The sequence below is a fragment of the Apteryx mantelli genome, chromosome 1, assembly GCF_036417845.1.
Source record: "Apteryx mantelli isolate bAptMan1 chromosome 1, bAptMan1.hap1, whole genome shotgun sequence".
NCBI classification, from domain to species: Eukaryota; Metazoa; Chordata; class Aves; order Apterygiformes; family Apterygidae; genus Apteryx; species Apteryx mantelli.
This window is the reverse complement of record NC_089978.1, coordinates 148,845,858-148,867,238: the sequence shown is the minus strand read 5'-3', so window position 1 is coordinate 148,867,238 and position 21,381 is coordinate 148,845,858. Positions and strand designations below refer to the sequence as shown.

Here is a 21,381-nt window from a genome sequence, read left to right as displayed (position 1 = left end):
TCTGACTTTCTCCAGACAGCATAACAATAACTCACAAGGATGTGCAGTGGGTGGGAGCTTGGTGGCTGGGTTACTTAATAGCAGGTGTGATTAGTGTTCTGGCTGGCATCCCGTTTTGGTTCCTGCCCAAGCACCTACCAAAACCCGAAAGCAGAAAGGGCTCCAGTACCTCTTCTGAGCAGTCAAAGTTCATCACTGAGGATAACAAAGAGCAACAGAAATCTTATCAGCAGCATATGAAGATTGCTGAGATGGCAAAAGGCAAGTCACTAGAGTTTGTTTCCTCACTGTTCAGTCTCTCTCTCTCACAAGTTTTTATACCATTTAATAGCCTCATTTTTTTTTTCTCCAGTGTAACTTTCCAGCTAACTAGTATGCACGATTCTAGGGAACAATTTCATTTTTCCCTAGACCTGCTCTTGCAGGCAGAATTTCTTCAGCTGAGATTTGTAAAATTATGCTAGTGGCCCAAAAAGTATCATGAGACCCTGCAAAGGGTTTCCTTTGCCGGTCTTGGCTGTTGCAGGAGTGGAAGTCAAATAGTGAAAACCTGTGATAGCAGTTTCTAAACCTCCTTTTTGTGTGTGCTAAGCTTCCTTTTTCTTTAAGGCCATCCATTAGTAAAATACATACAAAAGCTGACCAGAATAAGGATGGGCACAGACCGCATAAAGTATGTTTAGCTAGCTATCTGCTTTTCAACACCCGCTGTTTCGCCCAATTCAGTTTCCTTGGCTCTACCTTGCCAGAAGTGTTTTTCCTCAAAATTTGAATCTGCAACTCAACATGCTTGTGCTTACCTTCAGCTATGCTGAGCACCCTCCAATCCCAATAAAGCTAAAAGGAGCTGTGACTGTTGAGGACACACAGAAACCAATTCAGACCTGTTTTATGATCAAAGGAAGGTACCTAAAACAAGATGTCTCTTCTAGAAAATAGGTGCTCAGTAATTTGTTTCACCATTCCCCCATCCAGAAATGCAGTTCCTAAGAGCATCATGGGACTTAACTTATTCCTTCTGAAGTATGCTGCAGTCTTCCTTTGGAACATACAATCATATTAAAAAAACATTATTTGCAGAAGTTATTCTCTCTGACCTGGTTGTCGTTTCCATTATTTTGTTTTGCAGATTTCTTGCCATCACTGAAGAACCTTTTCAGAAATCCAGTTTACTTTCTGTATTTGTGTGCAAGTATCATTCAGTTCAATTCTTTAATTGGCATGGTGACATATAAGCCAAAATATATTGAACAACAGTATGGGCAAACATCTTCAAAGACTAATTTTGTTATAGGTAATGCTATATCTACTTCTTGATACCTTATAAATGGACATTTTAGGAGTGGCATATACATATGGGGAAAATTATTTCTTAAGCTATGCTTATTTCTTCTCCTTCCTTGCCTGGCTTTAAAGTAGTATCTTGTAGAAGGTAAGTTATTTCATTTTGGCTTTAGCAATAGTTAGTTCTGAGTTTATCTATGCAGGTGTTACTGCAAAATTTGATACCTTATTTCCAGTTCTACTGGGAATATGAAGAATAATGTATACATCACAAGAGAATAATGGAAAGAGCATTAATTTTAAAATACTTTACATAAATTTGTCATCAGACAGATCTGTTCCCTTGCTGGCTTCCCATTTATTTCAATGAAGGAATATCAACTCAGTGATTGCTAGAGGACTGACCATAAATTAGCTGATATTGCCAGTGATTTCTTACTTTCTTGAAGAGGTTGGTGTTAAATAAAGGGAAGTCAAAGTCATATCAATGATCATATAATATACACATTAAAAACTTAACCTTATCTCAGTGTGATATTAGTGAAATAAAATCAGGTGTTTCTGCCTTAACTCTGCTCCTTACTTAAGACCTTTTCTCAGTTATGAAGTTAGTCTCCCTATTCCCCTGTATAACACAAGAAAGACGCTCCTTCTGCCGGTGTTGCTGATCTTCCGCTCTTCCAGACTCGGAGGGAGAAACTATCTTTCTCCGCTAACAGCAGGGACAGCTTTGGGAGTCTGGCCTCCTCTCTTCCTGCACCTAAAATCAGAAGCTGTGGAGGAGGTCATTTTTGAAGACATCATCAGGATGGTGAACTTCACCGCCCAGCTATTGAAACAAGAGACTTGAATTCAGTTTTTGAGGTCCAGTGATTCAATAGCATGAGACAGCAAAGAGGTTTACATCTATGTAATACAGAGGGAGCTGCCTTGTTTCAGAGCTCTCAAGACAGCACTAGTTGCACTGCAACAGAGGTATATATGTGCAGAAAAGCTGTAGTGATCCATTGTGCTATGTTAATTCCTTAAAGATAGAGGCTGGAATTTCCTGGCACAAAACTCCTATAAGAAAGGAGAAATCTTCAACTGTAGTTGATGGCCAGGGAAAGTCCAGAAAATAATCCCTGCGTTCAGTACAGTACTTTTCATTGTATTCACAGATTTTCTGGAGCTAAGCTTTCAGGTATGTACGAACTGATTGAGGATTAAGATCCATCTGATTTGACAAGGCAACTGTATTCAATAGAGGGTATATGATGGCTGGGCTACGAAAGGTCTCTGGCTCAGCAGCCATCCCTGCAGTAAGGGGTTTCCCTTCCTCCGTCTCCTTTCTCTCCCAGTCTTCTGTCTCTTTCTCTCCACCAAGAAACTGAGAGCTCAGTAGAACTAACATTATCTGTCTACCTTTCCCTTTCCCTTCTCCTTTTTCTTTTCTTTTCTTTTTTTTTTAACAATCTCTGTCTCAATCTCTTTGATAGATATAGGAATTGTCTGAGCAATTTGAAGCATTGTAACAAAAAACGGCTGGAGCCTGTAAAGGGTATTTTTCAGTAGTCATGAACCAAGGAATATACAAGAAAGAAAACAGTCACTGCTGTGTTTGTATGGCTTTTTTTTAAATATGCATACAATATTTTTCCCACAATGCCAGTGTCAAGCAATAAAGTTAGCTGTAAGAACATGATAAGTACCTATGAGCCACAGAAGCACCTATGAATGGGCAAGCAGAAGGTATTTACTGTCTGGGGTATCCCACAGCTCCCAGTTTCCATTCCAGGTTCACCTGACAGGCAGAAGAGAACAGGCAAATGTGCAAGTTGGAAGTGTTTGAGCAGGGCACTCACGTGAGATTGTGTAAGGACTCTCCGTTTATGTCTGCTGCATTTTGGATACTGCTGCTGAAATCCCCTGAAGTACAGTGTTCACATGTGCTTAGAATGACCAAATGCCACCCCACTGTAGCTTCCTGAACCCCAGCAGTAACAGGACTAGGCCCAAAAGGAGCACATTTGACAGTTTTGTTTAATAAACTCTCTCTTGATATGCTGGTGACAAAAATGAGATTATCTTGTTGTATACTGTTTTGCTCAGAATAAGATATGTTTTATAGTTTTGTCATTACATGTCTCTTCTCAAAGAAATTATTTCCTATAGAGCATCCTAATCACATAAATAACAGACAAATGCAAATCAAGTATCTCATGGCAATCTTTAAGTCAGTAGTACTTGCAGTATTCATTTAACCAAGGTATGGTATTGAAATGAAGATGAAAGCATTGGTCTGTGTCTACACAGGAAACCTCTGAGTAATCTGGATTTTTATAAAATATTTCCTGAAAAAAATACTAACCTCTGTTTTTATTGGATAGAATAAGACTATTTTTAACAAAAATATACCTTCTGGCATCTCTTCTAATCACTGCTTTCTTTCCTGCATACAGGTGGATACACTTTGACTCCATTTAAGAGGTCCTTTAAGGGTGTATTTCTTAGCAGGAGGATGAAATTCCAATGTTGTGAACTCATATTTAAAATTAAGTCATTTGAAATCATTTTCTAATATCACCACACGCCTGAATAAACATCCTAAATATCATCTATTATATGAATATATATATGTTTTTGTACTTCCTTTTGTTTTATACACTCAGATCAGTACCACTAGGTGTCAGCATCAATTAAAAGCTGCAAAATGCATAGTCCTGTGAAAATGGGGAATTTCATATGCTAGAATCGGATGGTAAAGCTGGGAAAATTATTTTCAGTCACAATGAAATCCAGCAAAGGGCATCGTGCTTGATTGTGCAGTATCTTTTACAGTGGTCTCTCTTTACATCTTTTTCGCATGTACTGAACAGGATTTTTTTGGTCTTGATGTCCATGTCTATCAATATGGACACTGCTTTGAGCAGAGCTGTTCAGGTAAGGATTAATGGTCACCAGTCTTACATGTTATCTTCACTGCTTTTCCAGTGGATTGCTTGAAGCCTGGTAGAAGAAGAGGGCCATGGGGTATACGTATCTCCTTGCTGTTGCAACACTCACCCAAGGGAGAATTTCGGCAGCCAAAAACAGAGATCTTCCAGTTGTGCCCTCACTCTCCTGTGCGCAGAGGCAATGGCATATAGCTAGCTCTTCCCCCCACTGCAGACTTCCTTAGTGGATCATCAGCAGGATCATTCAGCCAATAATTCCTGGCTGTATCAAAACAGAAAAAGCAGCAGATCTCACTCAAGATTTCTTAACTCTGTAGACCAAAACTGGATTTGCCCTCTAGGAATGAGGAGTTCAGGCTACTCCTGCCAGCAGAAAAGGGAAGGAGAGAAGCTGGCCTGGAAAGCCAGAGTGGGACAGCCCCAGAGAGTGGACTGTGCTGCTCCTGCTGTTATTATATTGACATGAATGGGGCAGTGAGAGGGTCTGTATCAAAAACCCAGAGAGCCAAACTGTGCACCTGGACTGTGGCCTTCTAGGCTGCTCTCGGCAGTAGGATGCTCTAGACAACAGCTTACTTCTCTGTGCCCAGGGCAGCTCTCCCGAGAACTACTGCAACATGTTACAACCACAACTACAGAATATTACAACAGTAACAGAATTCGAACAACCCCTCCACCAACAAACTAATAGTGGAGAAAAACACATAGCTTAAGGAATTGGCAGATCACTATCTAGACCCTCTATACAATCTCACTGATAATTATGTATCTGTCAAAGAACTAGCAATGAAATATTTCTCTAGGAACAAGTTTTTGAAAGCAGTCCCAGCACCATCGTAGAAACATTCCAAATCTGGGCAAATAAAATCCTCAGACTGAAGATGCTTCATATTTTGCTACTTCATGTTAGCACTGCTGCTGTTTTTGTGATTGAGGTGGACAGTTCATTGAACGGACGTTTTTATTGACACAGATTTTTCTGTTTGATTTCAGGTCTTATCAACATTCCTGCTGTGGCCTTTGGCATATTCTCAGGGGGACTGATCATGAAGAAATTCAGAATCAATGTCTTAGGGGCTGCAAAACTTTCCCTGGGATCATCTTTCTTTGGTTACCTTTTACTTCTTTCATTATTTGTGATGGGCTGTGAGAACTCGGATGTGGCTGGGCTGACCGTGTCGTATCACGGGTATGTTGGGAAGCGCAAACTTCAGTGTAAAGTTCTATTTCAAAGCAAACTCCTTCTTCGTTGTATTCCACAAGGAATATATTTTTGAACGGAGAATTACTGACCTAAATATGCTTCTCAGAAATTTGATTCAAAGCAGTGGAAACCATTCCATCTATTCCAGTGGGCATTGTGTCAAAATCCTTTTGTGATTGTTTTCAGCTCTGAGGGCTTTATGCCATAAGTGCAGATTATTTTTCTGATTACTTTTTAATTATTATTGCCATGGGACCCATCCTTTGAACCTACAAATTCCTGGAAATCTGAGGAGCTCAGTAGGGGAGTAATATTCAATTAGTTGGTCCTTGCCTCTGTGTGCTGCTGAACAATCCATGGCATGTAATAGCTTCTGGACCCAAAACTTAAGGAAGTAAAGATTAACCATGAGCACAGAGGTACACCTGAGGCTGGCATTTTTTGGTCATTTTTGCCCCTGCTATTACTCTACAAAGCTCTTTCTATGTAAGGACCTTCCATCTCTGATTGCACAGCAGCCCCAGGAGTAGCTCAAGTGTTGACTTCAGCAGGAGCTGGCAGACAGTGTGTGGATATTAGCCCTTCAGTTTGGGTGAATCCCATTCTGGTCATTTTCCTACCAACTTCTCCAGCGATGATGTCCCATGAGTAACTCACTCCTCTCTTTATAACTGGAGCAATCAAACTTTTGTCCAGGTTTGATTTAATGGCATCAAGCCTCCGATAATTAAAATCTTAGAAAATGCATGAATGGAAATTGTTAGCTGTTCCACTTAAGAAAGTAGCTACTATCTCATAGTAGGCATATGAAATAGTAAAATACTTTTGACAAAAAACAAAAAAAAGAATTAACACTCCTGTGTGAAAGTGGAAAGAGACAACACCTAAATGGACTAAAAATACAAGGCCAACCTCAGGTACATCTGGCAGAAAGGATAACCCATGATTTGATGATGATTTCTTTCACATCTGTTAGAAAGTATCATTTCAATATCTCTTTTTCTACAGAACCAAACAGATAACTCATTATGAACAAGCTCTGTTTTCAGAGTGCAACTCAGGCTGCATATGTTCCAAAAATGACTGGGATCCTATATGTGGGGAAAATGGAATCACCTACATTTCTGCTTGTCTTGCCGGCTGTCAGGCATCCAATAGAAGTGGAAAAAACACTGTAAGAGATTCTTCTATTTCTGTATATGATGTTGTAGTTTTCCTAATATAACTAGTTCTGTCACAGTAAATGAATTAAAGTTGAGTAAGGTAAATCCTCCCTAACCATAAACTCCTGAGGTTTATAGCAATCTGCCACCCACATTTAAAACTTTCTAAAGTGCTGCTTCCAGTAGAAATCCCAAATGGAGAATGTAGAAGATTTTTGTAGCTGTTGGCTACCAATACCATTAAAACACACACACACACACACACATTGCTGTCATCAAAAGTAGATATTTCCATTAGCTAATTATTCTTCTTCAAAAAAAGACTTTTTCCTGTTGTAAAGCTTTTTCCATTTTGGAATTAAACTTCTGGCTACCCAGAAAAACATGATGGGGAATGGATATGAACATTCACTTTGTTCTGTTCTGGTTATCATGGTTACCCTTTCACCTGCTGTCTTTCAGGTATTTTATAACTGCAGCTGTGTGGGAATTTTAGAATCTCCTTCAAGAAGCTCCTCAGCTGTGGTGGGACCATGCCAAAAAGGAAATGAATGTCCAAAAATGTTTCTGTATTTTCTGGTAATATCGGTTATCACTTCATATACTTTGTCAATAGGTGGTACACCCGGATACATACTACTTCTAAGGTAAGCAATCATTTCTTTTAGCATTGCCAAATGTTTTCAAGGTGCTTTGACACCTGTAACTAGGTCTTCCTCCCTTCCTAATATTCTGTGACATATTTTCAGCTATGCAAGGTGGATTTTAAAATAGTTTGTCAGTACTAAAAGGCATCCTCAGAATTTGGCAATGAATTTTCTACCACTGAAACACATACTTATGATTATCTCTACCTTCTATATGTTTCTGGTTGTAAACATAATATAGCAGAGCTGATTATCATTTATATGAAATTCCACTCACCTTAATGCATCTTACCACCAGAATGGTGTGAAATGGCCTTCATGTGAATGGAAATTAGCTCTACATGTGCCTGTGTACACATGTATGTGCTTGTAGGTAGCCAATTTTCCACATTTGCAATGGATACCAATACACAGGTACACAGAGGTGACCTAACACAAACCCGAACTGCTATATGTACTCAGCTCTTCTTCTTGGGCCCATTATATTTTTCTATACAATTGCTACTTTAAAGATTTCTCTCTTCAAAATAAGGATAGATTTGTCATGAGATGGTTTTTGCTATCATAACAATTGTGAGTTCATCGTGTGTATCCCACAAGATTGTTCCACTACTTATTTAACTGCTGGAAGTATTTGTCCACCACCAAGTGTAAGCTTTTAAGCCAGTTTTAGAAACTGCAAACAGAATATAATACTTCCAGTGCATAACCTGGATTTTTGTCAACTTTTGGATTCTAAGTGCTGCTCCATTCTGTATTGAAAAGCTTTCTTTTTCAGTTCCTTTTTCCAAATTATTTCCACATGGGTACATGCTACTTCTCAAATGAAACAACAGTAAATATGTAATTAAGCTTTATTATTGCTGTGTTTTCCTACCCTAAAATTCTCTTTGCTTTTGAATGAAATTCTCTGGAACAGGCCCTGTCTCATTGCCAGTGTCTTTATACCACACAGAAGAAGCCGGTGCTAGAACTGGCTGAATATATGCTATATGGGAAAACCTAAATAAAGAAATGTAACTCCAGCTGTGGTTCCAGCACAATCCTTGAATCAGAAATAATGTTCACACAGAGACTTATAGAAATGGTTGAGGTGATGATCCTTCCCCATTGTCATCCGCAAACACTGACAGTAAAACACATGCCTTAAACCATGTGAGCTGTGTTGCTTTAACCAACCACGTTATAGCTGCATCCAGCCCGAGCAGCGTTATCATCGAGAATTGCAAAAAGATGCAGTGTCTTTCTCTCCAAGGAATAACTGCAGAAAGACCAACCATACTATAATCCATTTAAGACCACTTTTTGCTGAAAGGTGAAACCATTCACCCTGAAGCTGTCCATATACCAAGAGAAAGATGATTCACAAGCTGAGAGCTTGTAGCGTAGCAAAGCCATCAGTATTTCTGTCAGATTGCCCACTGTGGTTGCTTCTGCCACAGGAGGTTTCTCTATTGTATAAAAATGAGCTTAAGGCTGTGCTGGGCTGCAGTCTCCTTCCCTTTTACCTCCACATGTCACGTCTCCTTTTTATCCATAAAACACAAGGTAGCAAATGTATACGTGTGGTACCACATGGGGCCATGGCACCACCGCTGCCATGCTCAACTACTTGCTATCTGTCCTGTCTCCACTGGAGAAATGTTGGGAGAAGATGCTCTTAGCTGGACACCGACAAGCTTAAATCATAGGGGGCTGCCTGGACTTCACAGCCCCAAGTGCTTGCTCTCCAGGGACTTGCTGCTTAACAGATTTATCTGGAGAAGATTAACAAGGTTTTCAGTAAAGTTCCTAAAGCATTTTGTTATATGAAATCAGAGAGAGGGCTTTATTGGTTCTGTTCCAGTACCTTTCATTCCTGTTGAAAATCATTCTACTTTGAGAGCAGTCTAATTGAAATTGAGAAGTTATATGTTCCTCAGCTGGAAAAAAGGCACCAGAATCTGTTCCACAGCTAAATAAAACATGTTTCAATATGTTCAATCCATTTCTTTCTTTGCAAATGACCTGAGGGCACAATTCCATTTTAAGCTCATGCTCATTTTTCTGAAATCCATCAACGACTGGCTTTTCCTGAAAATCTGTCTGAACAAAAAACATGCTTTTTTTTTCCAGAAAGAAAATAAATGCTCTTTGAAAACAAGTACTCCCAAAGCCAAATTTCAGACTTCTTTTAAGTAATTTTTCGCCACTATCTTTTTTTTTAAATTTTTCAGTATTCAGCCAGCTCTGATAAGATTCCTGGGCTTGGGCACATTGATGTTTTCAGATGAGTATGGGATATCCTTGCACCTGCTGTAAAACATGAATAGAGCCAAATCCCCCAAAGCCTATAAGATATAGTGACATTTACTTCAAGGGTTTACAAGAGTAAAATCATTGAAGTATGCTTAAAGCTAGTGACTGAATCATTTGCTGAAATATCCTTTCAGTGGTATTAGACCAATAACAATTGCTAAGGAACCTGGGGAAGTCCTGAAGTTTGGGGGAAAAAATTGCAATTTGGATTGCTGTTGTTTAAGGACAAGTGATTAATAGAAGGTCATTAGGCAATGAAAAGGAAGTCTCAGGTCTCCCAAAAAAGGGTTAGCTTTTAGGGTCTTGAACAATTAGAGTTTTTGTGGAAAACACAAATGCTCAAACAATTTTTTTTCCACCTGAAAGAGATGTCTGTATTATATTCTATATGAAGAAATCTTAGCAGGATATAAACCTTACAGAACAGATAAAACATATCCAGGTTTTGGTTTTATCTTCCATTCTTTGCTTTTTGTGTCCTCACATTGGGTTAAAAAGGCTTCCAGGCAGAGACTTGCTTGTGTAGCATGGCTCCTATAGGAACAGTAAAGCATTGTTCCTCTGGCTCAATATCATATTACATCCATTTTTGCAGAGATGACAATGCCTGTGTAAGCCACAATTATAACAGATTGTATGACAAATATCCATGATCAGAGCATTAGAGAATGAAGCCCTCAGATTGCAAAATGAAATGGGTACAAAGATTTTTTGACTGTGTCAATACTTTGGTCTTGTTTTCCATACATGCCCTTTGTGTCCTTTTACATTTTCACTAAATCAAGGGAAGATGATCTGAATATTATTCACAATAAGGGCTCTTAATGCTATCCTGGCAGATACATTGGAAAATAATAAATCATGTCTGGTGGGGGACCAAATAGCTAGTTCTGAAATGTCTTAATAAATTTTTAAAAAGTATTTCCAGTTACATGAATTTTTGTGCAAGCTGAGTCCATCCTACTTCAGAGCACGTAGCATGTACCTCCAAAATGCTATTTATAATCGATAGTAACTGAATATCAGCCTATTTTTTTCATATTGAATACAAAGACTAACACAACAGGGAGCTTTATACATTACCATAATGAAATACATGTATTAGCCTCAGCAGGTATCAAGCACATCCCAGCTTAACCATGTGACTGGGACTACTCACATGCTTAAAGTTAACTTGAGCCAGAAAGGCTTAGGTTTGTGCTCAGGAGCTGTGGTTGGGCTCACACGGCAGGTTTGAATGCAAACGGTTTGTTCTGTCAGAGACAGAGATTTATCTTTATAGAAGGTGTGATCCTGATCCTAGATACAGGGAAATTAACATAGTCTGCCTAAATGCTTTTTATTAATCTGGGTCATTATCCACAATTTTATCGAGTGCTTAACTGAATGAGATGATTGTTTGATTTCATGAGCCTTGTCCTCTCTTCCTAACTCCTATATGCTGTTTTTATCTGAAAATGCATTGCCACCTTAAAATTTGGTATTCAGTATAGATATTCAGAATTCCTAGATGCAATTTTAATTTTATCACATTATTTACATATTTCTATAATTCTGCTAAAGTCAGCTGCATTAGGGAGGGAAAAGTAATATCTCTTTCTTCCCTCATGCTTTCTATTTGTGTTCAAATTATGCACAGTCAATTCTTTATTTCTACTTAACACTGATTTCTTTATTTTTAGGTGCATTAAACCACACTTGAAATCATTTGCACTTGGGATCTATACCCTGGCAGTAAGAGTGCTTGGTAAGTCTGGTTGGGTGCATTTTAATGTAGTCCTTATTAGTCACTTATCCCAGAATTAATCTTTGACTGTTGGAAAGAACTACTTCTAGCTGACAAGTCAATATTATATGATTAAAAAAAAAAAAGGGAAACACAGGGAAGAGGCTTGGGAAAAGGAGAGCAACTGTATATTTTGTAAACCCTACAGCTGTATCATACTTATAATAAAAATGTAGATTGACAAAGTACATAGAAGTGACAAGGGATCTGTCTTAGGGCTATGAAGCTAACATCAAAATTACTTCTTGCCTCCTCTTATCCAATAACAAGCCTAATAGTCTGTACTAGAATATTTTGTGATCATTATTCAGGCATGTTTTCATTAGGTTCTAGGGGAATTCCTGAGGTCAGGGTTGACTGCAGCCCTGTGGTAGAGCTGCCTGCAAGCTTTCTCTAAAAGCAAGGGGGCCATGAGATGCCAAGAAACTGAGAGCTCCAAAATCTTCTAGGTCTTATTAGAAAAGATAACAATTAGCAAGAAGCAGGGCACTTATTTAAATACAGAAAATTTAGATGAGCTGGGTGAGGCAGATGAAACAAAAACAAAACAAGGTATCGGTTGTTTTCTTACAACATCTTTGTAAGCCGGGCTCTTCCCTCCAGGCTTACTTTCTTTTCCAGCAACCCTCAGTGGCTCCCTAGCTTGCCCAGGGTCCACATTGTCTCCTTCCACACCCAAGGAAAGGCTTTTCCTTTCCATCACCCATAAGCACGGCCATGTCCCTGCTGCAGGAGGACCCTGCTCCTCTCAGGATACTTGCACCCATGTTGCAGGCTCCCAGCTCCACTGGCTCTCTCCCTTCTCAACCCACTCCTGCAAGCATGTTGGAAACAACCACCACCACCCCAATCTGAACAAACTCCATTGTGCTTATGGAAGGAGAAATATTTCCCCTTTTTCTAGAGGGTTTCTACAAAGCGAAGCAACCAAGCCATGGTAAGTGCTCCTTCTGGCAACTTCAATAGGCTTTTTGATGTTCTTCTGCATTTTATGCCCCATCCTAATTTCACGCAGGGCAGAAAGGTGTGTGTGTGTGCAGGGAATGCAAGATGCAACTTCTTAAAACAGCAAAGAGTGTGGAAGTGTCGTTCTTATTTTATATTGTACATTAGCATGCCTCTAGATCAGAACTGATTACGTTGGAAAGTAATGTTATTTCCTCTATTTATTTGTTAAATACATCCAGCTGGAATTCCAGCCCCAGTGTATTTTGGAGTGGCAATAGATACCACTTGCCTGAAATGGGGAAGCAAAAGATGTGGGGGAAGAGGAGCATGTAGACTCTATGATTCCAGTGCATTCAGGTAACAACTCTTGTCAATTCATTCCTTAAATACCTCTACACACAATGGACTAGCACTGGCAGGAGAATTTGCATCAAATAAATTGGGTGAAAAATTTTACCTTGAATGAAAGAGTCTGAAAAGCAATAATAATAATAATGATAATAATGATAATAATAATGCTCATTTTTTTGAGTGCTCTTTTGGTTTAGTCTTTTTTGGTTGATATTATTTTAATTTCTGCTGAAAATATTTATGGCTTTTCATTTTTAGCCAAAAAAACTTCAATTTAATCCTCATTTTTCTACTAAAACTCCTCCCATTTTCTCAGCAGCTCTGCTAGGGGGAGGGTTGGAGGGAGCTATTGTACCTCACCATTGTTCCTTATTGGAGCTGGATCACAAGAAGGAAGGGAAGATGCCATGAAGCACGCCTGGCTTATTGAAAGGCTTAAGCTCTGTGATGTCTTTATTGATTCATTGCTAGAGGAGAGTAATTATATGAACTGTATTCATGAATGGCATTACTCTGACATGGAGAACGGAATAACAATGGTAAAAGGAAAACAAGAGAACAGGGGTGCTGGTAAGTTGTCACCCATTCCCCTCCTCCCCCACAAAAATAAAACATGAGAAGAGGGGTACATCTTCTTTTGAAAATTTCATCAGAGAAGAAAAGAACAAAACTCATTTCAGACTCATTACTAATAAAGCATGATGAGACATTATTAATGTTGTTGTTGTTGTTATTGTCATCATTATTATCTGCCTGTAAATCAAAAATGCCATTGGTATCACTGGTACTGCTGGTGAGGCAACCAAAAAATATATTAATCGTCCTAGAAATATTAGCATTCTTCTAACCAAAGCACATTAGAGTGGAGGATGACAGTCAATGACTGACACACTTTCTTTGCCACTGTCCACACAATACCTGACCTGGGTGAGCTGAGCATCTCTTGCTGCCAGCGTCATCACCTTGCTGCCTTGCTTGAACTCCTTCCTCACTCAGCTTCACCTCACAAAAATATAAATGTGTCCGTCCTGCCAGGCTGCCTTCTAATTGTACATTGCCTTCCAGATAGGTCTGATAGATCTTTTCTCTCACAGATACGTTTATCTGGGACTGACTTTGGTGTTGGGCACCATGTCTGTTTTCTTCAGCATCGCAGTCCTTTGGGTCCTAAGGAAAAGATCCTCTACACAAGATGAGACCGTCTCAGCCAACGGGAGAGGCACTGGTTTGACAAAGAAGAGGAAAGATAATTTTGTCAATAATGACCATTTAATTCAGACAACTTATTGGCCAGAAAAGGAAACTAGACTTTAAGAAGATTGAGATTTTGACAGTGACTTTATCTAGTGAGTGGTGTTCCAGGCAAAAATTTATCATCACTGAAGCTCTTTAAGTGAGGTGTCCTCTTAGTATCCACCCTGAAAATGTTCATATTTATGTAATTTTCATTGTAAATACAAAGACAAAAGACAAACATTTTAGAATATGTATAGCTCTGAAAACACTGCTCAACATTTGTCCTGCCAAGTAAGTGAAACTCAACAGAGGGAATTTGCTGGGGTTAAGGGGGTGCAGCTTGCTCCCTCGCTGAAAAGCAGGCTTTAAGGCTGCCCCTCAGCTTCATTCATGGTCTAGGCGCAACCACTGCTGCTGCCCCTTTGCTTTCTTCTGCATGTAAGAGGTGATGCACGGGCTGCAGGACCTAGCTATGGTGCACTCAGCCTTACTATCAGCCCTTCAGGGCACTGGTGCACAAAAACTACTTTGTAAATGGAAGGGGCAGAGAATATTCTGCACTGATTTTCACACAAAACTCCCCCTTGCAAGCAGCCTGGCACGGGGCAGCAGAAAGGTGGAATGACAAACCAGCTGCAGGCTTTGAGCTTCCCATCAATTCTACCCATAACACTTGGGCCATCAAATGTGGTTAGGGATTTCTTTTCAAGCATACTCCAGCTCTGTTATAGCACAACATTAACAGTAATGTAAATTGTCATTACAACAGTCAAAGATTCCATCAGAATATCTTCCTAAGGAAACTGGAATGAAAAATAGAGCTTTTTTAGGTTTCCAATAGTTTCTTCCTACTTGCTAATACTCAGTGTACTGAATAATTCAATGCATTTTATGCAGTGTAATAACACCATGATACAAGACACACGTGATTTATTTTTAAAAAAGCTATGACAATACTTCTTGGAATAATAAAATGAATTCAAAGACTGAGTGATTTGGGGCATTTCTTTTTAATTTGTATTATTTAAGTAGCTGGAACAAAGACTGTATGATAGCAGCCCTCTATATGTAATTTTTGCAGTTCAATAATATTTGGTGTTTGATAAATTTGGGGGCTGGGGGTTCGATAGAGAATTGCTTAGAATGGGACAGAGTCTCAGCTTATGCTGAGATATGCTGAGATAGTGTCAGTACCACTACAGACAACATCCTTTAAAGTATTTTAGAGTGCCTAATTAGGGGCAGGCTTCACCATTCATCATAATATTGGCAAAACAACCTCATGCCCCATCACTTGCATCTCAGAAGTGAATGTAGGTTCCCTGCTGCCTACCTGAGCTTGCAGACCGAGGTTAGATGCTGAATCTATCCTGTGGGATGCATGGGAAGGGATAGACATATAAGAATGGGGTTTACTGAGCTTTATCAATGAAAAATGATTACAGTGGATCACTAGAGAGAGAACTACCTAATTTATTCAATAGAACAGATTCCTCCCCAAGGACAGGGATGCTGCTTAGGCACCAAACCCCCTGCAGAAGGGAAGGATTTAAACCAGTCACTTCACAAAATGCAGTTGTTGGAGGAAGGACCAATGGCCTCCACAGCTTATCACATAGGTGAGCTGCTAGGCCACTCTCCATCTGCTAGGCCACTCTCCATCCTTTGAAAGGTCTTGGAGAACAGGAGAGGTGCCTGAGGACTGGAAGAAAGCCAGTGTCACTCCAGTCTTCAAAAGGGCAAGAAGGAGGACCCAGGGAACTACAGGCCAGTCAGCCTCACCTCCATCCCTGGAATGGTGATGGAGCAGCTCATCCTGGAGGCCATCTCCAAGCATGTGGAGGATAAGAAGATGATCAGGAGTAGTCAACATGGATTCACCAAGGGGAAATCATGCTTAACCAATCTGATAGCCTTCTCTGATGGAATGACTGGCTGGGTAGATGAGGGGAGAGCAGTGGATGTTGTCTCCCTTGATTTCAGCAAGGTTTTTGACACTGTCTCCCATAACATCCTCATAGACAAGCTCAGGAAGTATGGGTTAGATGAGTGGACAGTGAGGTGGGTTGAGGACTGGCTGAACGGCAGAGCTCAGAGGGTTGTGATCAGCGGCACAGAGTCTAGTTGGAGGCCTGTAGCTAGCGGTGTCCCCCAGGGGTCAGTCCTGGGTCCGGTCTTGTTCAACTTCTTCATCAATGACCTGGAGGAAGGGACAGAGTGCACCCTCAGCAAGTTTGCTGACGATACAAAACTGGGAGGAGTGACTGATGCCCCAGAGGGCTGTGCTGCTGTTCAGAGAGACCTGGACAAGCTGGAGAGGTGGGTGGAGAGGAACCTCCTGAAGTTCAACAAAGGCAAGTACAGGGTCCTGCACCTAGGGAGGAATAACCCCATGCACCAGTACAGGTTGGGGGTTGACCTGCTGGAAAGCAGCTCTGCCGAGAAGGACCTGGGAGTGCTGGTGGACACCAAGTTGACCATGAGGCAGCAATGTGCCCTTGTGGCCAAGAAGGCCAATGGTATCCTGGGGTGCATCAGGAAGAGCGCTGCCAGCAGGTCCAGGGAGGTGATCCTCCCCCTCTATTCAGCCCAAGTGAGGCCACATCCGGAGTACTGCGTCCAATTCTGGGTTCCCCAGTACAAGAGAGACATGGAACTCCTGGATTGAGTCCAGCAGAGGGCTACAAAGATGATTAGGGGACTGGAGCATCTCTCCTATGAGGAAAGACTGAGAGCTTGGCCTGTTTAGCTTGGAGAAGAGAAGGCTGAGAGGGGATCTTATCAATGTATGCAAATATCTTAAGGAAGGGTGTCAAGAGGATGGGGCCAGACTCTTTTCAGTGGTGCCCAGCAACAGGACACGAGGCAACGGGCACAAACTGAAACACAGGAAGTTCCATCTGAATATGAGGAAAAACTTCTTCACTGTGAGGGTGACAGAGCACTGGAACAGGTTGCCCAGAGAGGTTGTGGAGTCTCCTTCTCTGGAGAGATTCAAAATCTGCCTGGACGCAATCCTGTGCGACGTGCTCTAGGTGACCCTGCTTGAGCAGGGGGGTTGGACTAGATGATCTCCAGAGGTCCCTTCCAACTTCAACCATTCTGTGATTCTGTGATGAGTGTTCAGACAGTCACTGGGAACATGGGAGACCCAGACCCCTGTCCTTGCTCTTTGTCCTCCCAGGTGACTGTCAGAGGTTGGTGTCCATTCTCTTCACTTTGCCTTGCATAGCTGGGTATTGAACTAAACAAATGAAGTTTTAAAAATTTGAGAAGTTTGTGAAATGGGACTGGCTAAGGCATTCTGACTAGGGTGATCACAAAGGCTGGTGGTCCAGTCTCAGGTCCCATTCATACTATATTGTCATAAAAATAACAAAAAAATGCCAAACAGCACCAGCCTCCGGGAATGGGAGCTGCTCAGAGCCTTCCATAGCCTGCCTGGGAGGGCGCTTTTGGTAGAAATGAGCTCTCATACCATGTGAGAGAAAGGAGGAGCTTAACTTAAGGATATGCTAGGTTAAAAGAGGCTTTCACTCAATGCCTGATCTTGTATGTACATCAGATAAATGGGGATGTTTCCTAATTTGTGAATCAATCACAAATTGAGGTTTAGGGCAGGGACGTTGCTGCTCAGCAATGCTGAAAGTAGCACAGAGAAGAGCTCTGCACATGCCCTGCAGCAAGACGCCAGGGAAAATTTACTGGTTTACAGACTGTACAAGTGCAGCTGTTGTAGATCTGTGTTTTATACCAGCAAGCTAAAGTCTAAGCATTAACAGAAGCAAGGAAAAAAAGATACTGTCGAACCACTACAGTAGCGACCACTACAGTCAAACTGAATCAAGCCAAAGTGCCAGGCTCTGCAAACCTGCGGTCTGTTGCAGATTACTAGCCTTGACATCAACAGGTCTCAAGGTAATTCAGACTTAATCTCTGTTTATTCTCAGTCTCAGGCAAAGTAAACTTTGGGTCATGTCAGAGACTTACATAATTTCATGTCAAACAGAAAACAGTGTATTCCCAGAAGTTAAAAAACAAAAACAAAAAAACAAAAAAACCCCCCAAATCCTACCAAGCAGGACAAAAGAGAAACTAAGAGAAACACCTCCTGTTCTTCTAAGTCAGCAAGAAGCATGAATTTTTTTTTTTTTCAGATTATGACCTAAACTTAGTGCATATGCCTGTACTTTGTGGATAATTCTTTTAAAGCATGGTTTTTACTTCCATGCCTTGTTTCCAACACATATGAAAGGAAGATGAATATTATAAAAGAATTTGCTCTAGCAAGGCATATTTTCATTATGGTTTAAAAATGAGCAGTCCTTTCCTCTCACCTTTCAGCAATGATAATGCTCTAAGCTACCAAGCAGATATATCCCTTTTTCACTTTGAAATATTCTCAAGTCTACTGCTGTATTTTACTGCTCCAGGTATTAAAGTGGATGCATGGTCTGACTAGAGATACATGCCCTGGATTGGTTATAATAAATAACCAAATGGACACAACACTAAGGAATTTGGACCTGTCAAGTTCTTCCTACCAGAATTCTTTCTCTTAAACTAAATCTATGTCTTAACCTAAATCTACTACTGGCAATGTATCCCAAAGGTTAGCAAGTTTAGATTTTTTTTTTTCCTTTTTAATATTACAGATATTAAACTGTAATTGAGAGACTGCAAAATGACACATAGTGTTCCTTTTCAAAGGTGAGGCTGTTAAAAGAATTGGCTGAGGAGCTTTCTAGACCATGGATGTCAGCACTTGAGGCTAGAGTGGGACATGCAGCCTTGTCAAGAAGCACCCATGCATTGTATGTCATGTAAAAATAATATACATGCATCTTCTTCCTACAGCAAACGCCTGAATTGGCACACATTAGAACGTGTGTGGGTGCCAGGCCATGTCACATGTTGGGAAGTGCAACCAAGCCTGGGGTGTGTGAGTCTGCATGGTTTCTTTTCCAGCACCCAGCAAAAATGCACCCCTCCAACGGCATAAAACAGCCTCCTTTAAAGCTAGTCATTCCTGGTCAGGCCACCAGGGAAAATTGAGCAATTCTAACAAATGAAGAGGGAAAAAGTGGGGGTCAGTGGAGTGTGAGACCAGTGCATTTGATCATGTCCACCCAGCATTTGAGTGCAAAGAAGCATCAGTATAAGATGAAGTATCTTCAGCTCAGTAGGCAGTAGAGAAGCTACCCCATCCTCGTGCTATTATTAAATTGCAACATCAAATTCCGGAATCTAAGGGAACTTCCAGAAAACAGAAAGTAAATGGTGTGAGAATACCAAACAATATAAAAGCTGAGTAATGATAGTTTACTCCCTTGGCGTGCTCAGAGTAGTGAATAGGATTGATGTATGAAACAATTAGTGCAATATGTTAAAATGTCAGCACGTTTATTTTCATCTGAGAGAAAACTTTTACCTTTTTTATATTTTTACCATTTTGGTTGTTTGACTGTTGATAACACAGTACAGTTTAACTTTTCTAAGACATGCTATTTAATTCTGCTTAACATTAAATAAAAAAAATCGCATATAGAAGCTATAAAGCACGTAGTACATAGAATCACAAGTAGCTAATTCACAGGACTGGTTAAAAAGTATTTGTAAATAGAGTCATTATGGAGAATTCTGAGTGACATGAAGAAAGGGAGTGCATTTTTGTTGTTTAACACAAGAAGAGCATCTGAGGACATTAACAACTGACAAGTTCAGGATAAATGAACAGAGGTACTGCTTCAGCTGATGAATAGTAGAATTATGGAGGTAGAAGTTTATATGAGTTTAAAGAGTGACTAGATGAAAGGGACAAAAATCTATGGAAGGCTCTTAAAAAAGCACAGAAGCCACCTCAGAAAGTCTCAGGCAAAAGAAAAAAAAATCCCTGGAGGCTGAAAGAGCATATGAGAAAGCCTGGTTATATACATTGCTACAAGGATGGCCACAGCAACAGAGATTAGGCCTATTCAGTCTGGAAAAAGACCACTTAAAGGAGAAGAAAACAGAGGTCTAAAAAATTGTAAGTAAGTGGAAGAAAAATGTGGCCAGGGATCAGCTGCTCACCTACATCAGCTACAAGTACTAGGGAGCAACAAATGATGACCATAGGAGCAAGGTTCAGAACAAATAAATGGAGTTGGCTTTTCACACAGTAGATACAAGACTTGTGAAATCATGCAAAAAATGTAGTATTCAAGGGTTCAAACAGAAATAGGGTAGTTTTACACAAAAGAAAACTCCATGTGGGTCACTATGTACCTGCCTTCTCCTACTGGTGCTGCTCACAAATTCCCTTGTATTTTGAAACTAACTGGATATTGGGAGAATAACAGAAGTGTATCATATGTATATGATACATTTGCTGACCCTTACTTTCCCTAAGCATCCTCCCTTGGTTACTGGCCCTGAGGGCACTAATAGACCTTAATGATCCTGACCAGCCCCACTGGGATCCCCACCCACACCTCTGCCCAGGGGCCTGGGGGCCCCATTTCAGCTCAGCCCTAGGCACCTGTCCCTGGCTGAGCCATGTGGGAAGTGTGCCTGTGCATAGCCTGGGCTGTTCATGAATTTCTGCTTGGATTTCCTGGGTTGTCCTTGGGCCTGCCTTTGTTCACTGGACTGCTGCTGGGACCTGCGGCTCTGGCTACCCTGGCTCTGCTCACCCTCATCAGGTGCTGGGGGCTGCATCTTGTCAGCAAGGGCATGGCACACTGGAATTGTCTTGGTTCCTGGCTCATCCCCACTTGTGGGGCAGCCCCTAGGGCTAGAGGGATGGTAGGTGTGACTCTGGCTGATGATCTTTCTTACGCCCTGGAGCATCTGTAATGGAGTTAGGCATGAAGCAGGTCTTCACCCAGTGCTAATCAACCTCCAGAAGAAAGCAAATCTATAGTTGCGATAAAAAATTATGAGAGAGTAATTATGAAGGTGGGGCCATTTAAAAATGCTTGTTAAAATGACCTCACTTAAGCAATATGTAGTTAATGTTACTAGGAGGCTGGTTAACCAATAGCTCATTAAGACAGTTCATTGAATCCTGGAAAGGAGTATATGGGGAAAGGATTTAGTGGAGAGCAAATGGAGCACATTCTCACAGCATGACAGTGACTAGGTCAGGAAACTTCCTCTCATGGCAGTGAAGCAAGGTAAGTTTGAGTGAATGGTTGTTGTACATGGGGTGTTACTAGAATCCTCTCCTTGATCTTGTGCTGTTGATGCGTCTAAACAAAGATACTGAGAAATGGGATTTGGCTTAGGAAAAAAAGCTGTGAAAGTGCTATACACTCAGGAAAAATCTGTCACAGAGTGAGAGACTAATAGCATGTAGAGAAAATGCAGATCATGACCAAATCACCTTCACATGTGGGAAGATTTCTGACCAGAGAGGGCTATTTAATTCTGCAGACAAAGGAAGAATACATTCCAGCACCTGGAAGTTAAATAGGACAAAATTGGCTTAGAAATAACATACGTTTTTTCCCCAAGAACAACTTTCTTTGGGATCTTACTGATTTTT

General features: G+C 40.7%; 1 protein-coding gene across 1 annotated transcript in view; it reads left to right on the top strand.

Annotated features, from left to right (window-relative positions):
* Positions 1–14,840, top strand: part of LOC106488616 (cGMP-inhibited 3',5'-cyclic phosphodiesterase 3A-like) — a 299,848-nt gene extending 285,008 nt beyond the window's left edge. The window contains exons 22-29 of the mRNA XM_067306237.1: positions 16–261; positions 1,130–1,294; positions 5,214–5,409; positions 6,433–6,598; positions 7,050–7,234; positions 11,215–11,279; positions 12,506–12,623; positions 13,712–14,840. Coding sequence (XP_067162338.1) covers positions 16–261; positions 1,130–1,294; positions 5,214–5,409; positions 6,433–6,598; positions 7,050–7,234; positions 11,215–11,279; positions 12,506–12,623; positions 13,712–13,931 — 1,361 coding nt within the window. The 3' untranslated portion in view covers positions 13,932–14,840. The remainder of the gene's footprint in view (positions 1–15; positions 262–1,129; positions 1,295–5,213; positions 5,410–6,432; positions 6,599–7,049; positions 7,235–11,214; positions 11,280–12,505; positions 12,624–13,711) is intronic.
* Positions 14,841–21,381: the final 6,541 nt, after the last annotated feature.